This window comes from Podarcis cretensis (assembly GCF_951804945.1).
Source record: "Podarcis cretensis genome assembly, chromosome: 7".
NCBI lineage: Eukaryota > Metazoa > Chordata > Lepidosauria > Squamata > Lacertidae > Podarcis > Podarcis cretensis.
Window position 1 is genome coordinate 8,142,195 of NC_137176.1, and position 21,868 is coordinate 8,164,062.

Consider the following 21,868-nt stretch of genomic DNA (forward strand, 5'->3'; position numbering starts at 1 on the left):
CTAGCTCTGGTTGGCCAGAGGTTTCTTGTGCGTTTTTAAATTTCCATTAATTAAATGCCCAGCGCACGCAATTGCAAACGCTTTGCAAAAACTTTGAATGGAAAAAAAAAAACGCCCAAGAAACCTCTGGGAAAGGAAAGAGTGTGCTATGAGCTCTCTGCCGCCCTGTCCGTTGGTGATAACGCGATGTACCGCTTGCAATATTGCAGGACCGACGCTCCGCTGCAGCCCGAGTTCCACTTTCACTCGACTCCGACGCGCACGCGCAAGCCGAAAGCCGGCAAATGAACCCGGAAACTAAACGGGCGTCGTGCGAGTTTAAAATATTATGTCCTCTTTCTTCCCCCCCTCCCTTCTTTCCCCTTTTCTGCGCATGCGCATCACCTTTCCCCAACGCGGCGTGGCGTCCGCGGCTGAGGGAGGCTGGTCGTCGGCTCCGCTTCGGGTGGAGGCCTTGCGTGGTGCGGGCGCGATGGGCCGCAGGCAGCGCCACAGGCGGCAGCCGCAGCCGAATACCCGAGAGAAGGGCCCTGGGGTGAGTCAGGGCCTGGGCCTGGCTGAGGCCTCGTTGTACACGTGTCTTGCCCTACACGTGTGTCTCTCCACGCGTGTCTCGCTCTCCACGTGTCTCGCCCTACACGTGTCTCATTGTGCCCGCGTCTCGCTCCACACGTGTCTCTCTCCACGCGTGTCCCGCTCTCCACGTGTCTCGCCCTACACGTGTCTCATTGTGCCCGTGTCTCGTTGTGCCCGTGTCTCTCTCCACGCGTGTCTCGCTCTCCACGTGTCTCGCCCTACACGTGTCTCATTGTGCCCGTGTCTCGCTCCACACGTGTCTCTCTCCACGCGTGTCCCGCTCTCCACGTGTCTCGCCCTACACGTGTCTCATTGTGCCCGTGTCTCGCTCCACACATGTCTCTCTCCACGCGTGTCTCGCTCTCCACGTGTCTCGCCCTACACGTGTCTCATTGTGCCTGTGTCTCGCTCCACACGTGTCTCTCTCCACGCGTGTCCCGCTCTCCACGTGTCTCGCCCTACACGTGTCTCATTGTGCCCGTGTCTCGTTGTGCCCGTGTCTCTCTCCACGCGTGTCTCGCTCTCCACGTGTCTCGCCCTACACGTGTCTCATTGTGCCCGTGTCTCGCTCCACACGTGTCTCTCTCCACGCGTGTCCCGCTCTCCACGTGTCTCGCCCTACACGTGTCTCATTGTGCCCGTGTCTCGCTCCACACATGTCTCTCTCCACGCGTGTCTCGCTCTCCACGTGTCTCGCCCTACACGTGTCTCATTGTGCCTGTGTCTCGCTCCACACGTGTCTCTCTCCACGCGTGTCCCGCTCTCCACGTGTCTCGCCCTACACGTGTCTCGTTGTGCCCGTGTCTCGCTCCACACGTGTCTCTCTCCACGCGTGTCCCGCTCTCCACGTGTCTCGCCCTACACGTGTCTGGTTGTGCCCGTGTCTCGCTCCACACGTGTCTCTCTCCACGCGTGTCCCGCTCTCCACGTGTCTCGCCCTACACGTGTCTCATTGTGCCCGCGTCTCGCTCCACACGTGTCTCTCTCCACGCGTGTCCCGCTCTCCACGTGTCTCGCCCTACACGTGTCTCATTGTGCCCGTGTCTCGTTGTGCCCGTGTCTCTCTCCACGCGTGTCTCGCTCTCCACGTGTCTCGCCCTACACGTGTCTCATTGTGCCCGTGTCTCGCTCCACACGTGTCTCTCTCCACGCGTGTCCCGCTCTCCACGTGTCTCGCCCTACACGTGTCTCATTGTGCCCGTGTCTCGCTCCACACATGTCTCTCTCCACGCGTGTCTCGCTCTCCACGTGTCTCGCCCTACACGTGTCTCATTGTGCCTGTGTCTCGCTCCACACGTGTCTCTCTCCACGCGTGTCCCGCTCTCCACGTGTCTCGCCCTACACGTGTCTCGTTGTGCCCGTGTCTCGCTCCACACGTGTCTCTCTCCACGCGTGTCCCGCTCTCCACGTGTCTCGCCCTACACGTGTCTGGTTGTGCCCGTGTCTCGCTCCACACGTGTCTCTCTCCACGCGTGTCCCGCTCTCCACGTGTCTCGCCCTACACGTGTCTCGTTGTGCCCGTGTCTCGCTCCACACGTGTCTCTCTTCACGCGTGTCTCGCTCTCCGCGTGTCTCACTCTCCGCGTGTCTCATTGTGCCCGTGTCTCTTTCTACACGTTGCTCCTTGTACACGTGTCTCGTTGTACACGTGTCTCCTACGCACGCCTTTTGTGGGGGGGGGTAGGGTTCCTGTGACAGAATGTCTTCTTGCACGTCGGGATGGGCTTGGGGCTTATTGATTTATTGAATCAATTCATTTATTTGGCATAAGATCTCAGGACAGTTCACAGAATGAAATAGTCAAAAACTTAGTAAAACAGCAATACAATAACCCTCCCTTCCCACAGACACATTTAAAAAACTGTAGAAGATTAATCAGCCCAAGACCTGGTTGGAGAGGAATATTTTCTCCTGATGCCTAAAAATATATAATGAAGATGCCAGGCGAACTTCCCTGGGGGGAGCATCCCACAAATGGGGAGCCACCACAGAGAAATCTCATTCTCAATTTTCATGTTGCCATCCTCCTCCAGAGCGTACATGGAGGAGGCGCATGAAGAAGGAATGGTACTTATTGGAAATGGAAGGCGTTAGCACATGTGGGGTGGGTAAAGAAGGGCTGTCCTCCTTAATGTGCTAGATTTTTGTGTGCAGGGAGTTCTATTACAGTATTATAATTACTATTATTGTTGTTATTTATTAAATTTGCATTCTACCCTTCATCCAAAGAACTCAGGGTAGTTCACAATGCACAATAAAACCACAAAGCCCATTCACATACTCTGTTGGCATATGTCTGCACCTGCAATTCTGAAGACACCAAATAAGGGATTTGCTGACTCTTTCTAACTTTTCACACCCACTCACTTTCAGTGCTGGCCTGAAAGCTGCTACCCGGAGATTGTGAAGGAGAATGAGCTTTTCGAGCACTACTATGGCAAGCAAGGCATCGTACCACATGGGGAGTGGGAGAGCTTCATGGCGGCCCTGCGGGAGCCACTGCCTGCCACACTCCGCATCACAGGGTACAAGAGGTGAGCAAAATTGGGTCGCTGGTGCAAATTTTACATATTTTCTAAAATTTGGTTAAAGGTAAAGGTACCCCTGACCATTAGGTCCCTGCAGCTATTATCCCCGTACAATGGTACCTCGGGTTAAGTACTTAATTCGTTCCGGAGGTCTCTTCTTAACCTGAAACTGTTCTTAACCTGAAGCACCACTTTAGCTAATGGGGCCTCCTGCTGCCGTGCCGCTGGAGCACGATTTCTGTTCTCATCCTGAAGCCAAGTTCTTAACCCGAGGTACTATTTCTGGGTTAGCGGAGTCTGTAACCTGGAGTGTATGTAACCTGGAGCGTATGTAACCTGAGGTACCACTGAATTCTAAAGTGGAGGGAAGAGTCAAGTTGAAAGAGTTCCTAACCTAGTGAGGAACTCATAGTGTCAAGATTTCAAACCAGGGACTTTCTGAATTACATAGTTAATTTATAGTTAATTCAGTTAATTCAGTGAATTACATAGTTACCGTATTTTTCCCTCTATAACACGCAGATTTTTTCTCCTAAAAAGGAAGGGGAAATGTCTGTGCGTGTTATAGAGCGAATGTGTGGTCCCTGGAGCCGAAAAATCAGGCAAAAATCAAATTGCGGCGCTTCATGGAGAAGGGAAATCTGAAAAGAGGAAGCGGCTGCTTTCCTGCATTCTGCCTCAGGGTCTTACTGCCCACCCTCCTCTGTTTCGTTGCTGTGTTTGCCACCCTCCTCTGTTTCGTTGCTGTGTTTGCTGAAACGGAACAAAGAGCAGGGAAAGCCCCTCCCCTCCAGGCAAGCAGAGGGGAATTCCTCTCTGTGCTCCTCGGAGTGCTGCTGGGGGAGAGGGAGAGAGAGGGGGAAGGGAGAGAGAGGGGGGGAGAGAGAGAGGGGGGAGGGAGAGAGAGAGGGGGAGGGAGGGAGGGAGGGAGGGAGAGAGAGAGAGAGAGAGAGAGAGAGAGATGGCTGGCTTGGGTGGGGGGAAACATTTGCCTTTCTTTCCTCCCTCCCGTTAAATCCCTCTCCTGCATTCTTAGCCAGCTGCTTCTCTGCACACCCCTCTCATGTCCCTTCTTTGTTTTTCCTTCGCTCCCCACTTAAAATGTGGTTACAAAGCATAGATCCACATGGATCCTCAGGATCTTTGCATTGGGTCACCCCAAATTCACCATCAGATCACATAGCATGTCCATGGCTACAGCCTGCCCCCCAAAATCACGCACCCACTGTTGCCTGGGGCTGCAGTGGTGCAAAAACGTGGTTAAAAAGCATGGATCCACATGGATCCTCAGGATCTTTGCACTGGGTCACCCCAAATTCACCATCAGATCACATAGCATGTCCATGGCTACAGCCTGCACCAAAAAAATCACGCACCCACTGTTGCCTGGGGCTGCAATGGTGCAAAAATGTGGTTACAAAGCATGGATCCACAGGGATTCTCAGGATCTTTGCATTGGGTCACCCCAAATTCACCATCAGATCACAAAGCATGTCCATGGCTACAGCCTGCACCAAAAAAATCACGCACCCACTGTTGCCTGGGGCTGCAATGGTGCAAAAATGTGGTTACAAAGCATGGATCCACAGGAATTCTCAGGATTTTTGCATTGGGTCACCCCAAATTCACCATCAGATCACATGTCTGTGGCCACAGCATGAAGCCCAAAAATGATACATCCACTGTTTCATTCAGAATGTTTTTTCCCTTGTTTTCCTCCTCTAAAAACGATGTGCGTGTTATGGTCAGGTGCGTGTTATAGAGCGAAAAATACGGTAATTCAGTTAATTCAGTCTTAATCCTTCCTGAGGAGGGCAGGGAGCAGCACTTGATGCAGCAGAACAGCTAGAATTGCATGCACAGCCCTGACATTTATGCCATGAGGCTGGTGCAGTGAAGAGTCCCAGATTGGGCCTGCTGCAATCATGTGACAGCAGAATGCCCCATCCCTGAGAGACCCAATTTCTGGGGTTTCCACTGGTGGGGATGCTGCTATCTGTAGCTTCCACCTCCTGTTTTGGGTTTCACATCAGAGTGTTCCCCCCGGTGTGCCTTCTCCATCAGGGAACTTCAGCTGAGTCTTCCATCCGGACCTCAGCACAGTGGATTAGGAGCTGGGATTGCTCTGCTTGTCTCTTAGTCAGTGCTTCTTTTATGTATGGGGGGGGGGCAGGGGGAATCCAATTTCCCCTTTGAGAGGAAACGTGCTCCCTTCCAATAAGCATGTATATAAGTTTGAAAGCTTTGAAGTGGAGAATGCAACTGACATAAGTTTTCTTAATAAAGAAGGAAGCCCTGTAGTAAGGGAGGACTGTGTTCCTGGTTCCTTCACCATTGAAGCTTCTTATGAAATTATTATTTTTTTTAATTTCATATATATTAAGATTTTTGAATACAAATGCATAAATAAAAATTACTTATATCATAACATAATTTCGTCTCTTCTTTGGACTCCCTCTCATCTCCCGCTCCCACTTACATCGTTGCAAAAGATTTTTTCCAAGCAAATTACCCACTTGTTTACAATATTTATCACCGCTCATTTAGGTAAAATCTAACAATTCTCCAAAATAAATTTATATTTTCCTTGTTTCTCACTTATCATCAAAATCAAATCTAATTCAATGGTAGGCAATTATTTATGATCGAGCATCCTTCTTAGCATTCAACCAAATTGCAGTATTTCTGTAAATAAGTCTTAAATTTCCCCCAGTCCTCCTCAACCCTCTCTTCTCCCAGGTCTCGGATCCTGCCAGTCATCTCGGCCAGTTGCATATAGTCTATCAGCTGCATCTGCCACTCTTCCAGTGTGGGTAGATCTTGAGTTTTCCAAAGCTTCTTATGAAATTAAACACAATTATTTTTTGCCCACTGATAAATTTCTACAACGGTGTGCAAAATCTTAAAAGTTGCGGTTGGTTGATGGAAATGGAACGTAAGAGCCCTGCTGAATCAAACCAAAGCCTGTGGTGTATGCATTTATTTTTTGTTGTTGTGTTATTACAGGGATAAAGTCCACATTGGACTACAAATCTCTTGGCCATTATGCTGTGCTGGCTGGGAGCAAAGGGAGTTGGACCCTACATCTCAAAAGCCATAGACTTTATATCCTTGCACTGTTGGTGCTTGCCAAAAGCAAATATTTTGCAGGTCTTTGTACTTCTTCAAAAATCTGCAGAACTTGTTTCACCGGGCAGTTTTCTGAAGTAATGCCAAACTACCCGTGTAACTTGTATTATCCAGGGTATGGGCAGGCTATGCTAAAAATGTGTGTTGCTTAATATGACAGGCTTATTAATTAAAGAGCTCACACAAGCAGCCAAGAACAGAGGCTGATTTAATCTGGCCCAAGGCCTTTCTGGATAATCATATGCCACATCAGGGTTAAACATTAGAAATGAATATCAACTAAAAAGTGTGAATTCCACCTTTTTAACATACAATAAAATGAATAGGCAAAAGAAAACCAGCTCATTTTCCCCAATCATACCATTAAACAAATTGATCCAATTAAATTTCCAGCCCCAATTATAGAGCAATAAGCACAGCTTAATCTAACAACAGTTAAAAATGCACACCATTAATAATAATAATAATAATAATAATAATAATAATAATAATAATAATTTATTATTTGTACCCCGCCCATCTGGCTGGGTTTCCCCAGCCACTCTGGGCGGCTTCCAACAAAGATGAAAAATACACTAAAATGTCACATATTAAAAACTTCCCTGAACAGGGCTGCCTTCAGATGTCTTCTGAATGTCAGGTAGTTGTTTATCGCTTTGCCATCTGATGGGAGGGCGTTCCACAGGGCGGGCGCCACTACCGAGAAGGCCCTCTGCCTGGTTCCCTGTAACTTGGCCTCTTGCAGTGAGGGAACCGCCAGAAGGCCCTCGGAGCTGGACCTCAGTGTCCGGGCAGAACGATGGGGGAGGAGACGCTCCTTCAGATATACTGGACTGAGGCCGTTTAGGGCTTTAAAGGTCAGCACCAACACTTTGAATTGTGCTCGGAAACGTACTGGGAGCCAATGTAGGTCTTTCAAGACCGGTGTTATATGGTCTCGGCGGCCACTCCCAGTCACCAGTCTAGTTGCCGCATTCTGGATTAGTTGTAGTTTCTGGGTCACCTTCAAAGGTAGCCCCACGTAGAGCGCATTGCAGTAGTCCAAGCGGGAGATAACCAGAGCATGCACCACTCTGGCGAGACAGTCTGCAGGCAGATAGGGTCTCAGCCTACGTACCAGATGGAGCTGGTAAACAGCTGCCCTGGATACAGATTTGACCTGTGCCTCCATGGACAGCTGTGAGTCCAAAATGACTTCCAGGCTGCACACCTGGTCCATTCAGTTCCACTCAAGCACACTTGTACATGATCAACACAACTTGCATTGAACACAAAAATTCTAATTTAATATTAGATCCAAATTTAATATTCTGGCACACTCTTAATTCCTTTCTCCAAATACTAAAAGTATTTCCTTAATTCAATTGTTCATCCTTAGTCAACAACACTGACATGTCCATATCATGAGACCCAGGCAAACCTGGACAAATACTGACATGCAAGGAACAATACAACCTCTGATAAAAGATTCATGCCACTTTTCCTTTTATCTCACCTGAGGGGTGGGAAAGATCTAATAGCAGGCTCTCAGCTTGGGGGGTGGTGGTTGTATAGAGCCAACTTTTCCTAACAGATCTGACAATAACACTTATCTACCCCCCCCTTTATAAGAATTAAACAGCTTATAAAATACTTCATAAAGTACTATTATTCATCTTGCTTCTTTTAAACAGTGGCACAGAAGCTACTTCATGGAGAGGACAATTGATTAGTTACTATTTGGTTTTCTCTATTCTGGCTGTAAAAGAGACTCAAGACTTCTGTGGCAATATGGAGAAAGCCTTGTTATATTATGTTGTAGCACCCTGCTTGTGGTTAACGCTTAGCTGGAATGAAATATTCAACGCAGCAATAGAGAAATTAAAATAATAATTTATTTGTCAGACAAATAAATGAGAGGCACAGTGGTATATGGTTACCAAGCTCTGGCTTGGCCTCTTGCCATTATGGCCAGCACTTATATTTCCTTAACTCAGCCCCCTTGCTCCTCCTTTGGCTGCCTCTGTCCAATCAGCCTGGTTGAAATTCCTATTGGCTGTTTGCTAGAACCAATCACAAAAGATACACCCATTTCCTATTGCCTTTTATGGGAAATAAAAAGCTATATTTATAATTGGCAAACAAGTAGCCATTAACCTGTACAAGGCACCTTAATTACCAGATCACCTTTGCCCCCTTAATTCTAAAATAGAGCAGATGGCTAAAACAGATGGTGGCTAATTTTATTTTAAACAGATGTCAGAGATCTTTGTGTTCACATTCTCACGCACCATCAATGAAAGATCTCCTTCTTTGGAGGTTCCTTTAAACAAAGGCCTGACAACCATATGTCTGGAGTGCTCTGATGGTGCTTCCTGCCTGACAGGGGGCTGGGCTGATGGCCACTGTGGTTTCTTACAACTATATGAAATAAGAATCCAACATTTCTTACTTTCTAAATCCTTTGCATAATTACATTTAAGCCAATATATTTAATACATAACATATATAGTTTTTTTATAAGCAAAGACGTTTTCAAAGTAAGAAAAAACTTAAAAACACTTTCTTCAGAGAGAAGCCCCCCTTTCCCTATTTCCATTAGCTCTTGCCCTTAGGAAAATGTGGCTCAAGTCTCTAACGGGAGGCACAATAATTCTTACTATTTACCAACTTAATTGCAGCTTGATTGTATTCTGTAATTTGTATGGTCAGTTTGACCTTTTGCTTCCAGCTTTTTTATGACTGCAATAAACCAGAGGGCCCCTGCCCAAGCGCTTGCCAGCTGCCTGCTGGTTTCCTGCCTCGAAACATTTGTGGATTTAAGCTAATTTTTAAGATGCAACCTTGATCAAAATATAAGCCTTGATTAAAAATGCAGGCTATGATTAGATGCCTCAATGTGATGTCCCTTGCAGTGGTAAAGGTAAAGGGACCCCTGACCATTAGGTCCAGCCGTGACCGACTCTGGGGTTGCGGCGCTCATCTCGCTTTATTGGCCGAGGGAGCCGGCGTACAGCTTCCGGGTCATGTGGCCAGCATGACTAAGCCACTTCTGGTGAACCAGAACAGCGCACGGAAACGCCGTTTACCTTCCCGCTGGAGCAGTACCTATTTATCTACTTGCACCTCGTGCTTTCGAACTGCTAGGTTGGCAGTACCTCGTAGTAAATTGGCATATTGATTAAATTTCGAACAGCCTCTAGAGTGCTTGGTCATGTAAAATGTACTTTTCAAGAAAATGAGTCCATTGCAAAAATCCTGTAACTATGGTAGTAGTTAGAATTAGTTTTTTATTGAGATTTTAAAAAGTAGTTACAGTTGAAATAATAGGTTGTACTGTTTTCTTTACGGTTCTAATGTTGTTTTTCATTTTGTAGCCATGCTAAAGAAATTCTCCATTGTTTGAAGAATAAATATTTTAAGGAATTAGAAAACCAGGTGGTAGACGGTCAGAAAATTGAAATGCCTCAGCCATTAAGCTGGTAAGACTACCTGTAGGATGGCCATCAAAATATTTAGCATATTCCTGCCTTTGCTGTGTAATTGTCTACACTGACTTTGAAGGTATTATTAGCCATTTCTCCCCTGCTATGTGGTATTCTCAACTTATTAGTTGCAGTGTGATCTTTTTAAAGATTATTCTAAATAAATACAGTTTGGACCCATAAATACATGCATGAAATACCATTGAGAAGTGGCTGCAGGGGGAGGGGAATGGGTGAAAATAGCCTCTCCGCTTCTAACAGTGTGAACATCTGGTGAATTGGAGTCTGTTCTACGTACAAGAGGAGCCCTTCATTTGCAGATGGGCTTCTCAGGATCCAAGTTGGGATGGTGGAGGATTTTGGTTCACTCCACAGTTAGCAGCAAACCTCCCTGGCCAACATCCAGTGGATCTTGCTTGGATCTTAATGTAGACAGGCAGATCAGATTGCTTGCCTATGAACCTTTCTAAGAATGATTTGCTCCAGCTTATGTTTTTCTTTTTGCAGTGTGGTCTAAGAAAGCACAGGACATTTTTCTAGAAAGCACAGTGCTTTCTATATTAATCAAATTTGACTAAAAAGCTCCTGGAAGTAACGGTATGGTATGTCACCCATTCCAGAGTAAAGGTACAGTGGTGCCTCGCAAGACGAAATTAATCCGTTCCGCGAGTCTCTTCGTCTTGCGGTTTTTTCATCTTGCGAAGCACGGCCATTAGCGGCTTAGCAGCTATTAGCGGCTATTAGCGGCTATTAACGGCTTAGCGGCTTTGAGAAAAAGGAAACAAACTCGCAAGAACTCGCAAGACGTTTCGTCTTGCGAAGCAAGCCCATAGGGAAATTCGTCTTGCGGAACGACTCAAAAAATGGAAAACTCTTTCGTCTTGCGTGTTTTTCGCCTTGCGCGGCATTCGTCTTGCGAGGTACCACTGTACAAAGCGTGATAGATACCCTCACGTACCTAGTGGGGGGCAGCCATTCCCCCCCCCCCCGCCTATTGCAATATCAGATCTAGGAGTTGTTGTCAAAAAGAAAAAAGTCAGGAAATCCCTTGGGCCACCTCATAACTGCTTTATAACTTTTTGAAACCTTTAAAAGGTGTGGATGTGTTTTTAGCACTTTGCCTAAGAAAATCCAAACAGACATTTGACAGAATTTGCCCACTAGTCTGCTTGTGGGCACAAATTGGAACAAGACCGTTCTGTCCATCCCTAGTTCTAAGTCTCTATCTTTAAATAGCTGGGTAAGTGCAAATGCTTTGAAAGAGTGTGCAGACCATAAATATTGCTTCTAGGACTAAAATATACATACTAAAAGATAAAGTAGCTAAAACACATATATCAGGGCTTGAGAGTATCCTGCCTTTGTTCCCTTTTAAAGTCCATTGCTGACATCAATGTGTTTTTGTGTGTAGCATGCTTATTTTACCTAATTGAGTAACCTTAATACGTCTAGTATTATCCAGTTTCTACATGCTTCATACACAAGTTAAATTTGTGCAAATATAGTTAAAAATGCAATTGCCTAAACCTGTTAGACTGGTTTATATGTATTCTTTTATAATAAGTTAGCGTAATCATACTTAGTATGGACCAAATTTCTCAATCCATTCAGATGTTGTAGGAGATACTTTCCCCCCAATTTTTAGCTATTCTAATCTTAGCAGCAGTTAGTAGGTTGAACATTATTTCTTAATCATCTTCAAAAATTACATATTTTAGATAACCAAACAGAAATATTTTAGGTTCCAAAGGTATATGATATCCTAACATATCAGAGATATGAACAGATTTCCAGAATGGGTAATTTTGTAGTGTTTTGGAATAGGTTCAGTGATAATGTCCATGTTGTCAACCTGCTGCAATACTGCTTCTTTATGTTCTATAGTTTATTTTGTTTATAAAAAAAATAACATTTATATATATATATATATATAAATGGAATGGCATGTTCCATTATTTCATTTCAAATATGCTGGTGATAGTTCTTATAAAAACTATATTTCATTAGGTATCCAGAAGAGTTGGCGTGGCATACAAACCTAAGCAGAAAGGTCCTGCGAAAATCCCCACAACTAGAAAAATTCCATCATTTTCTTGTTAGTGAAACAGAATGTGTAAGTATGTTCCTAAGTTGCTGTTGTTTTAATTCATTTTGTGTCTTACTGTGATCTTTTGTGTCGAAGAATTGTTACTCCCTGTCTTGTCACTGACATGTCCCTTGGGGAACTAGAGATTGCTGTGTCACAGTGAATAGTAAGTTGCACATGAATGTGACTTCTGACAATATGTTAATGAAATTCTCCCATTAATAGTTTGTTAGGAACAAAATCAGATAAGCTCAGAATAATAAAACTTACGTTAGGGTTTCATATACAGTGGTGCCTCGCAAGACGAAATTAATCCGTTCCGTGAGGCTCTTCGTCTAGCGGTTTTTTCGTTTTGCGAAGCAAGCCCATTGACGGCTTAGCGGATTAGCGCTACTGGCGGCTTTTAGCGGATTAGCAGATAAGCAGATAAGCGGCTTAGCGGCTTAGAAAAGGGGGGGGGAAGGAAAAAAAACCCGCAGGAACTCGCAAGACATTTTCGTCTTGCGAAGCAAGCCCATAGGGAAATTTGTTTTGCGAAGCGCCTCCAAAACGGAAAACCCTTTCATCTAGCGGGTTTTCCGTCTTGCGAGGCATTCGTCTTGCGGGGCACCACCATATACATTTTCTGCATCTAAAATATTCAAAACATGAAATTGGAGTTCCGCTGATTACAAATTTTTATTTTATTTTTCTAGGGGAACATTAGTCGTCAAGAAGCTGTCAGTATGATTCCTCCCCTGCTCCTTGATGTCCAGTCTCATCATAAGGTAGGCCTTGCATTGCTTGAAGCCTTGTTAAAAGTAGCTGACACAGTACATTTAATATCCTTTTTTTTTGTATTATAAATTTATATTACAAATTCACCCTGGGGAGTAGCTTTGTTGAAACCTGGCTTCAGGGTATCAATAAGACACATTTCTGTTGCTTAAAAGGGGCAGCTGGTCACTCAGTTGAGCATCAGGGCAGTGGCCAGTTGCACAAGTGACTTAATTGTTTTATCCTTTTATTGCTTCATTCTTTTTCAATTGCATACATTCAGAATGAAAGGGATTATGAAGTTAGCTGGAAAGGTATTTCAACACATACTTGAATTAATGCATTCCTTACTGATGTACTTCTGTTCTGTTGCTACGGACTGGTCTTAATTAGATCTCCCAGTTTTAACTGGAATGGTTGTAGTATTATGGAGGGCTTAGAATCGTCTTACTAAAATGAAGAATTCTCTAGACTTTGCCCCAAAAGACTGAAGTAACTACTTCTCAGCATATAATACAGCTGTGAGAGTTACTTTCCTGGGTACTGCGTGTACAGTATACGTGAAATCGCATACATTGGGGAACACTATCTAAAAAGCCAGAATCCACCAAACCACCACAATCGCTCCCTCCAAGCCTCCTTTCTCAAACTCCAACTATCCACAGACCTCAAAGGTCAATCCAAAGGCTTCTGGGATTGCAGTTGCAAAGGCTGCTGGGATTGCTAGCCGTTTCAACACTCTTTTTGTGCCATTTTTGCAATTTAAATAGATTTATTTAACCATTTCCCAGTGCTTTGCGGTTGCACATGAGTTGAACGTGTTTAAGTGGGGAGATGCCTATATGTAATATAACTTTTTGTACGTATATTAATGAGATCTTTTATTTGTGTTTTGTTTTGCTCTTGGTAGATTCTAGACCTGTGTGCTGCACCAGGGTCCAAAACTGCCCAGCTTATTGAAATGCTTCACGCAGACATGAATGTTCCTTTTCCAGGTAAGTGAGATGGAGTGGTATATAGAGATCCCTGCCCCATTTTTTGTTGAGAAACAAAATTCATTTACAGTCAAGGCTGTACCTTTCAGGGTTAGCATTGGATTATGGCCATTAGTGCCCAGGTTGCTCACATGTAATATGCAGTTCAATCCAAGAAAGAGGTGGACGTTCAAGTAATGTTTTTGAAGGTTTGCCAGAAAGATTCATGAATGGGAGAGGGCTTAAAGCCACATGGTGCCAAACAGTATTGGCCCTGCATAGGATAGGGACCTGGTTCTGGAACCTCAATATGGTTGCTGTTAGCAGTTGGATCTTACCTGTGGATTCCACCATTTCACCTTCCTCAGTGGAAACACCCCTTTGTCACACATTTTGTTAGTATCGAGGTACAGTGGTGCCTCGCAAGACGAAATTAATCCATTCCGCGATTCTCTTCGTCTAGCGGTTTTTTCGTCTAGCGAAGCAAGCCCATTGACGGCTTAGCGGATTAGCGCTATTAGCGGCTTAGCGGCTTTTAGCGGCTTATCAGCTTAGTGGATAAGCAGATAAGCGGCTTAGCGGCTTAGAAAAAGGGGGGGGGAGGGAAAAAAAAGTCGGAAAAACTCGCAAGACATTTCGTCTTGCGAAGCAAGCCCATAGGGAAATTCGTTTTGCGAAGCGCCTCCAAAATGGAAAACCCTTTTGTCTAGCGGGTTTTCCGTCTTGCGAGGCATTCGTCTTGCGGGGCACCACTGTATATGTATTTGTGCATTATTTCTGTTACTTGGCCACACTGGAACCTTTAAGCTATCACCCAAGAAGCACCTGTTCCCTGTTGGGTTTTTTTGTCTAGATCAAAAATGGACTTCCTCTTCTTTTGTTTTTGCTAGTTGCGTTTCATCATTTTGTGTTGGCCTCTTCCTGTCCCTCTGCTTTCCCAGATCCATCCTGTTTTTGTCATCTATCCGTCTTCATTTTCTCTTCCTGTACCTTTAGTGCCACTAGTGTGTCAGACACCTTATGTGTTGACATAACTAATTTCCTGTTCTTCTTTTCTCTTATCTCTCTCACTACAGAATTCCTTCCTCCTTGCCCTGACCTCATCAGAGTTATTTTTTGTGGGCAAAGCTACTTAGTGGTTTCATAACTGATAATTTCTTAGAATGCCTTTCTTGTTTTATTAAAACCACTTAAAAACAAATCTATAACAGGCTTCTCTTTTCATATAACTTAAAATAATGCTCAATAATCACATCATGTGCTTATTAGATCAGACAAATGTCCTACAAAATGTTAACATCCATTGTACATCTCTTGTACTTTATATTGATGATTATTCTAAAAACATTTCTCATAAATCATGCTTTCACTTATAACGTTTTCTTAATATTCTTTTGAGCACCTGGTCTAATAAACTGCAGAAAAAATCATTTGCTTGCCTCCCTCCAAAATTCCACCTTTAACCTAAAGAGTTCATTTTTTTTCCTTTAGAGGGATTTGTAATTGCAAATGATGTTGACAACAAGCGCTGCTATTTACTGGTTCATCAAGCAAAGAGGTTAAACAGCCCTTGCATCATGGTTGTAAATCATGATGCTTCCAGCATCCCTAATTTACAGATCACCACTAATGGAAAGAAGGAGATCCTCTTTTACGATAGGATATTATGTGATGTCCCTTGCAGGTACGCTATATTTATTTTTAATGTTGCTAGTGTTGTAGTGCTTATGACTTTTTAATACTAGTGTGCCCTTTACATCACATCAAGATAAGCAGGGTGTGATGTTTTGTATAGGGATATAGGATTTGTCTCTGAGACACCGGATTTCAAATCTCTTGCACTGTTAAAGCTCTGTGGGTAACCTTGGGCAAATTATTACAGTGGTACCTCGGGTTCCATACGCTTCAGGTTACAGACTCCGCTAACCCAGAAATAGTGCTTCAGGTTAAGAACTTTGCTTCAGGATGAGAACAGAAATCGTGCTCTGGCGGCGCGGCAGCAGCAGGAGGCCCCATTAGCTAAAGTGGTGCTTCAGGTTAAGAACAGTTTCAGGTTAAGAATGGACCTCCGGAACGAATTAAGTACTTAACCCGAGGTGCCACTGTATATCCCAAGATTGCTAAATGTGGGAAGCAAAAGTGCTCATGCATGCCACTTTATGCTCATTGGAAGAAGTGTGGAATACAAAATAATTCATAAGTTTCTAAAATTAAAGCATAGTAAAGTAAAGCATAGTAAAGCAGGTGGCGCTGTGGGTTAAAGCCTCAGCGCCTAGGGCTTGCCGATCGAAAGGTCGGCGGTTCGAATCCCTGCGGCGGGGTGCGTTCCCGCTGCTCGGTCCCAGCGCCTGCCAACCTAGCAGTTCGAAAGCACCTCCGGGTGCAAGTAGATAAATAGGGACCGCTTACCAGCGGGAAGGTAAACGGCGTTTCCGTGTGCGGCTCTGGCTCGCCAGAGCAGCGATGTCACGCTGGCCACGTGACCCGGAAGTGTCTCCGGACAGCGCTGGCCCCTGGCCTCTTAAGTGAGATGGGCGCACAACCCCAGAGTCTGTCAAGACTGGCCCGTACGGGCAGGGGTACCTTTACCTTTACCTTTAAAGTTTTCTCAGCCTTAATATTATTTTTAGTTGTGCCTTTTATCAGTGTCATGTTTGTCTTTTGCATCCTGTTCTTTTTTTCTTTGAAGTATGCATCTGCTTTGAAATAGCAAGATCTCAAAAACCGAACCAATGTCTTACTAACAACAGCTGTGCTTAAAAACAAACACACAAACAGGGAAAGGAGTAGCTGAAAGAATAGATTACAAAAGTGTGCGTCGCTTTTTGCCAAATCTAGTCTGTTGATTTTCTGGTGCTGATAGAACCTAGTGGTTGATATCATCAGTTTCACACCTTGTGCTTCAAGAGAAATTACAGCCTGACCACAATAGTTCATGCATTGGTAACCTCATGGCTGAAGGCCGAGTTCAGAGTGTTTGTATTAATATATCCATCCCTATGCAGTTCAATATCAGGTTATTTAAGAGACTGCCTGAACCCTTCTATACCCAGTAGACAGCTGCCATCTGGGGGACAGTTTCTCCAGCTAGTTCCAAAGCTCTCAGAAGCCTCCTCTATAGTAGCTCAGAGCAGAGCTTTTAAGTGTGCCTCTATTTTGTGGAATAGTATTCCTGTAAAAATACCATCAGTACCTACTATCTGCACTTTCCAGAAACAACTGAAGACATATTTGCTCCAATAAACTTTCCTAGGTAGATACCGTATTTTTCGCTCTATAAGACACACCAGACCACAAGACACACCTAGATTTTGGAGGAGGAAAACAAGAAAAAAATATTCTGAATCTCAGAAGCCAGAACAGCAAGAGGGATCGCTGCGCAGTGAAAGCAGCAATCCCTCTTGCTGTTCTGGCTTCAGGGATAGCTACACAGCTTCCATTCGCTCCATAAGACGCACACACATTTCCCCTTACTTTTTAGGAGGGAAAAAGTGAGTCTTATAGAGCAAAAAATACGGTAAATGTTCTTCACCACGACCACCCACTTGTTACTGTTTTAGTTTAGTTTTGATTTAGTTTTAGTTAGTTGTTTTTCTGTTTTTTACTGTTTATAATTACTATATTTTTCGCTCTATAAGATGCACCGGACCACAAGACGCACCTAGTTTTTGGAGGAGGAAAACAAGAAAAAAAAAAAATCTGAATCTCAGAAGCCAGAACAGCAAGAGGGATCGCTGTGCAGTGAAAGCAGCAATCCCTCTTGCTGTTCTGGCTTCTGGGATAGTTGCGCAGCCTGCATTCGCTCCATAAGACGCACACACATTTCCCCTTTTTAGGAGGGAAAAAGTGAGTCTTATAGAGCAAAAAATATGGTATCTTATGTGTAAATTGCCTTGAGACAGTGTTTTAGAAAGCGATTAATAAATAAGAATAGTCAATGATTTCTGATTTTCAAAACACACGAGGTGTGTTACTGACTCAGAATGTAGCTTACTGGTTTCATTGGAATTCATGTGTGAATGTCTCTTGCAGTGGAGATGGTACCATGAGAAAAAACATTGATGTGTGGAAAAAGTGGACTACTCAAAACAGCTTGCAGCTACATGGGTAAGAAACAATTTTATTTCTAATATCACATCCTTTTTGAACTTCAGTGGAATAAAAATAAGATTACAAGTAATAACTTTGCATTTCCCCAAAATATATTAATTTCCTTGTATTTTATCTCCCCACCCTCCAAGGTATTTGAAGCTAGTTTACTGTAAAGATAAAAATTGGTTCACACACATCGCAAGCATATAGGTTTTATGCCTAGTGGTTGAAATGCCTAGATGTCAGGGCCCTTACTTAGTGAGGGTTTTATCATAATGATGTAATAACTATGGTGTGCAAAACAGAGGCCAGTGACTAAATAATTCAGAATAACTTGGTGTGAATGAGTAAGATAAATGTATAAACCCAGAGGTAGTATTCAAGTAAGCTTTCCTCAGAGTAGACCTAACTTAGTCATGCCTGTCAATTTCAGTGGGTCTACTCTGGGTAAGGGACGCAGGTGGCGCTGTGGGTTAAACCACAGAGCCTAGGACTTGCCGATCAGAAGGTCGGCAGTTTAGATCCCCGCAACGGGGGGTCCCTGCTCCTGCCAACCTAGCAGTTTGAAAGCACATCAAAGTGCAAGTAGGTACCGCTCCGGCGGGAAGGTAAATGGCGTTTCTGTGCGCTGCTCTGGTTCGCCAGAAGTGGCTTAGTCCTGCTGGCCACATGACCCGGAAGCTGTACGCCGGCTCCCTCGGCCAATAAAGCGAGATGAGCGCCGCAACCCCAGAGTCGGTCACGACTGGACCTAATGGTCAGGGGTCCCTTTACCTTTACTCTGGGTAAAAATTGGTTGAATACCACTAAAATATATAAAAGCAAGCTGTTTTTCCTTCAACTTTGTTTTCAAAGTTTGATATTTGACAACTGATTTTTTAAATGTTGCAAAATGGAGAAAAGAATAACAGATGTGAGAACAATATAAACTCTCATTAACAAATACTGCGCCATTGGTAATACTTTAGATGCTTTAATCTGGACACATTCCAGATTCATAGTCTTACATTCCCCCATTTATATTCTCTCTGCTGCTTTCCCAACCAAACCCTTGACACTAAGAAGGCAGCTTTGGCCATTAATTCTTCCAGGGCTGATCATACATTTTAGAATATAGCATACTGACTTACGTATGTCCATACCAGTTATAAAAAAGGATTGTAGAGAGTAATGGTCTTGCAGTCTGCTCCTTTGTTGTTTATCTGGGTTAGCACATTTGCACCTTTGCATGGCATTTCAGATTGTAGTTCAGTGTGTTCAGTACATTTCCAAGAATAGCTTGTAGGAAAGGGATTGGTCAGCACTTATCTATTGACTAATCAGATATTCCAAGAATGCCAGCGTGTTGACGTTTGAGGAGGATTGACCATGTTCCCATTTGCAGGAAAAAACATGTCTTGTGGCATCTTAATGGCTAAACAAATGCAGAGTAAATAATAATAATAGGTATACTGTCACGCTATGGTCAAGGAGACTCAGGCGCAAATCCTCACTCAGCAAAACACATTAGCTGAAAGGTCAGTTAGTTGAAGGGAACAGTAAAAAAGATTATAAAGCTAAATAATTAACAGTTTAAAAAACTGTGCCATTGTTTCACAATAAGAGCTGTAATTACGATTTTCTTTTTAGGATACAGATCAGACATGTAGATTGTTACTTTTGTTTTCACAGTGTTAATGTTTTTAAAAACACTTTACCATTAGTTAACTGGCTATTTGGGCAAACTGTTTTTGACTGTCAAATATCCAACACCAGCACCAGTTCAGGTTTCCTCCTTAATTTTTCTACACAAATGTTGCATCTTAGTTGAGTCCTTATTCCATACACTCAAAAGACTTGATAAATGGTGTATTCTACATACATATAAATGGCTTTGTATATGATACAGCAATTGACTGACTTGTTGAATGGGTGGGAACAATTGAGCTCTTTCAGTGTGACAAAACATGTTGAAAGCAATGTTTGGATTATTTAGCTGTCAAAGTCAACTTGAAATCTCAGGACCAACTGTCTTGGGAAAGGATGATGAGATGCTAACCCGTTCGTGAATTTGCAGATTGCAGTTAAGGATTGCAACCCGTGGAGTTGAGCAGCTGGCAGAAGGAGGTAGGATGGTGTACTCTACCTGCTCGTTGAATCCTGTTGAAAATGAAGCTGTCATTGCCTCTCTGCTGGAAAAAAGTGAAGGTGTGTGTATCTCTTGGTTGTATAGTGAGAACAGACAAGAATAGTGGATTCAAGTGTTAAACTATACTCAATTTGTATAAACTGTACTCAGTTTGGGTTGAAGGAGGCATCTGGTAGTGGCAGTTGACTACCCCCACTACCCAAGAAGGCAGGGAGTATGTGCCCTGTGTCACAGAATCATAGAATTGTAGAGTTGGAAGAGACCCTGAGGATTATCTAGTCCAACCCCCTGTAATTCAGGAATCTCAGCTAAAGCATGCCTGACAGATGGCCACCCAACCTCTGCTTAAAAACTTCCAAGGAAGGAGAGTCCACCATTTCTGTGCCACTGTTGGAACAGCTCTTAACATCTGAAAGTTTTTCCTCATGTTTAGTTGGAATCTCCTTTTATGTTACTGGTTCAGGTCCTAACCTCTGAAGCTGGAGAAGAAGAACTTGCTCCATGTGACAGTCCTTTAGATATTTGAAGATAGCTGTTTTCCAGGCTGAACATACCCAACTCCCTCAGCCATTCCTCATAAGGCCAGGTTTCCAGACCCTCGATCATCTGCACACCTTCCAGCTTGTCCATATCCCCCTTAAATTGTGGCGCCCAGAACTGGACACAGTACTCCAGGTGTGGTTTGGCCAAGGCAGAATGGAATGGTACTATTACTTCCCTTGATCAGGATCCTGTACTTCATGAAGTGGAGTCTAATGAAGTGTGCAGTTTGAATGCAAACCTGCAGTTCTCACATGCAACTCTGACATCCCTTTTAAGGTTCTTCTGCTTGTGAACCTGATTGCATTCCAGAATTTGGCACCCTACGTTTGGTCCTTCCCATTCAAGGCCTTTTTACACAGTGTCCTCTTTCCTGCTCACACCTGCCTCTTTCTTGCTGAATTGCTCCAGGACACCCAACTCAGGGCATTCTGGGGGTTGATCACATCTGGGTTCCTCTGAGTCAGCTTGGCTCGGGCCTCAGCCAAATCTGGTGCACACGTCTAGTGACTATATTTGTGCTGTACATTCAGCAAATGCATTCTACAATTTGGTATAATATGACTCACTTGGGTATAATCCTAATCCCACTCACATGGGAGTATGCCCCATTGAATTTAATAGGGCTTGCTTCAGAGTAGACCTGGTTAGAATTGTTGTGTTCGTCTCCATGCACCTCCACGCTCTCTCTTACGCTTCATTCATTGGCTGAAATGAATAGGTAATGCTTCTTACAGCAATCCTGTGGAGATAACGTGGGCAGAGTTAGAGAAATGCAATTGCCAACCTTCATTGTTTGCAGATCATAAAAAGAATTGTGTCGCTTCAAAACATGTTGTTTTTCTTGGCTTGGGATAGTTTCTCAGAGTTGGCACTGCGTAACTTTCCTAGCTATTTCTTATTTACAGTAATCTTGTTTGTTCAAAGGTGCCTTAGAACTTGCTGACGTCTCTTCTGAATTGCCTGGTCTGAAAAGGATGCCTGGGGTTACACAGTGGAAGGTATTTTTTAATAGAAATGTGTATTGTAATAGAATCCAAATCAAACTTTAAGAGAGAAAAGCATTCTGTTAGTTCTAAAATCAAATGAGTAGTCATGTGTTTATGGGTACAGTGGTACCTCATCGAGCGCCCATTTCGTTGAACGTCCGTGGCAAACCCGGAAGTACCAGAACGGGTTACTTCCGGGTTTGCCACTCATACATGTGCAGAAGCACAAACTGCTCCATGCGCGTGCGCAGACGTGGTGCTTTGTCCAGCGCCCTTTTCAGACGGCGACTGGGGCTCCGGAATGGATCGCAGTCGCAAAACGAGGTACTAATGTATATGAAGCTGCGTTGCGCCAGATCAGACCATTTGACCATTATCTATCCTGACTAGCAGTAGCTTTTCAAGATCTGAAACAGCGCTATTTCCCAGTCATACTATTTGAGATGCTTTTTAATTGGAGGTCTCAGATGCTTGGATCTTTCTATGTGCAAAGAATGTCACTGAACTACAGTGGTACCTTGGTTTACAAAATCCGTTCCGGAAGTCTGTTCTTAAACCAAAGCCATTCTTAAACCGAGGTACGCTTTCCCTAATAAGGCATCCCAC

The 21,868-nt window shown here is 44.0% G+C and overlaps 1 protein-coding gene across 2 annotated transcripts in view; it reads left to right on the plus strand.

Moving 5' to 3' along the window:
• Positions 1-358: 358 nt before the first annotated feature.
• Positions 359-21,868, plus strand: part of NSUN2 (NOP2/Sun RNA methyltransferase 2) — a 39,867-nt gene continuing 18,357 nt past the window's right edge. For both annotated transcript variants that reach the window (XM_079983520.1, XM_079983521.1), the window contains exons 1-10: positions 359-535; positions 2,950-3,110; positions 9,590-9,694; positions 11,705-11,810; positions 12,479-12,550; positions 13,450-13,534; positions 15,005-15,197; positions 17,546-17,620; positions 19,662-19,792; positions 21,201-21,274. In XM_079983520.1, the coding sequence (XP_079839646.1) occupies positions 374-535; positions 2,950-3,110; positions 9,590-9,694; positions 11,705-11,810; positions 12,479-12,550; positions 13,450-13,534; positions 15,005-15,197; positions 17,546-17,620; positions 19,662-19,792; positions 21,201-21,274 (1,164 nt within the window). In that variant the 5' untranslated portion in view covers positions 359-373. The remainder of the gene's footprint in view (positions 536-2,949; positions 3,111-9,589; positions 9,695-11,704; positions 11,811-12,478; positions 12,551-13,449; positions 13,535-15,004; positions 15,198-17,545; positions 17,621-19,661; positions 19,793-21,200; positions 21,275-21,868) is intronic.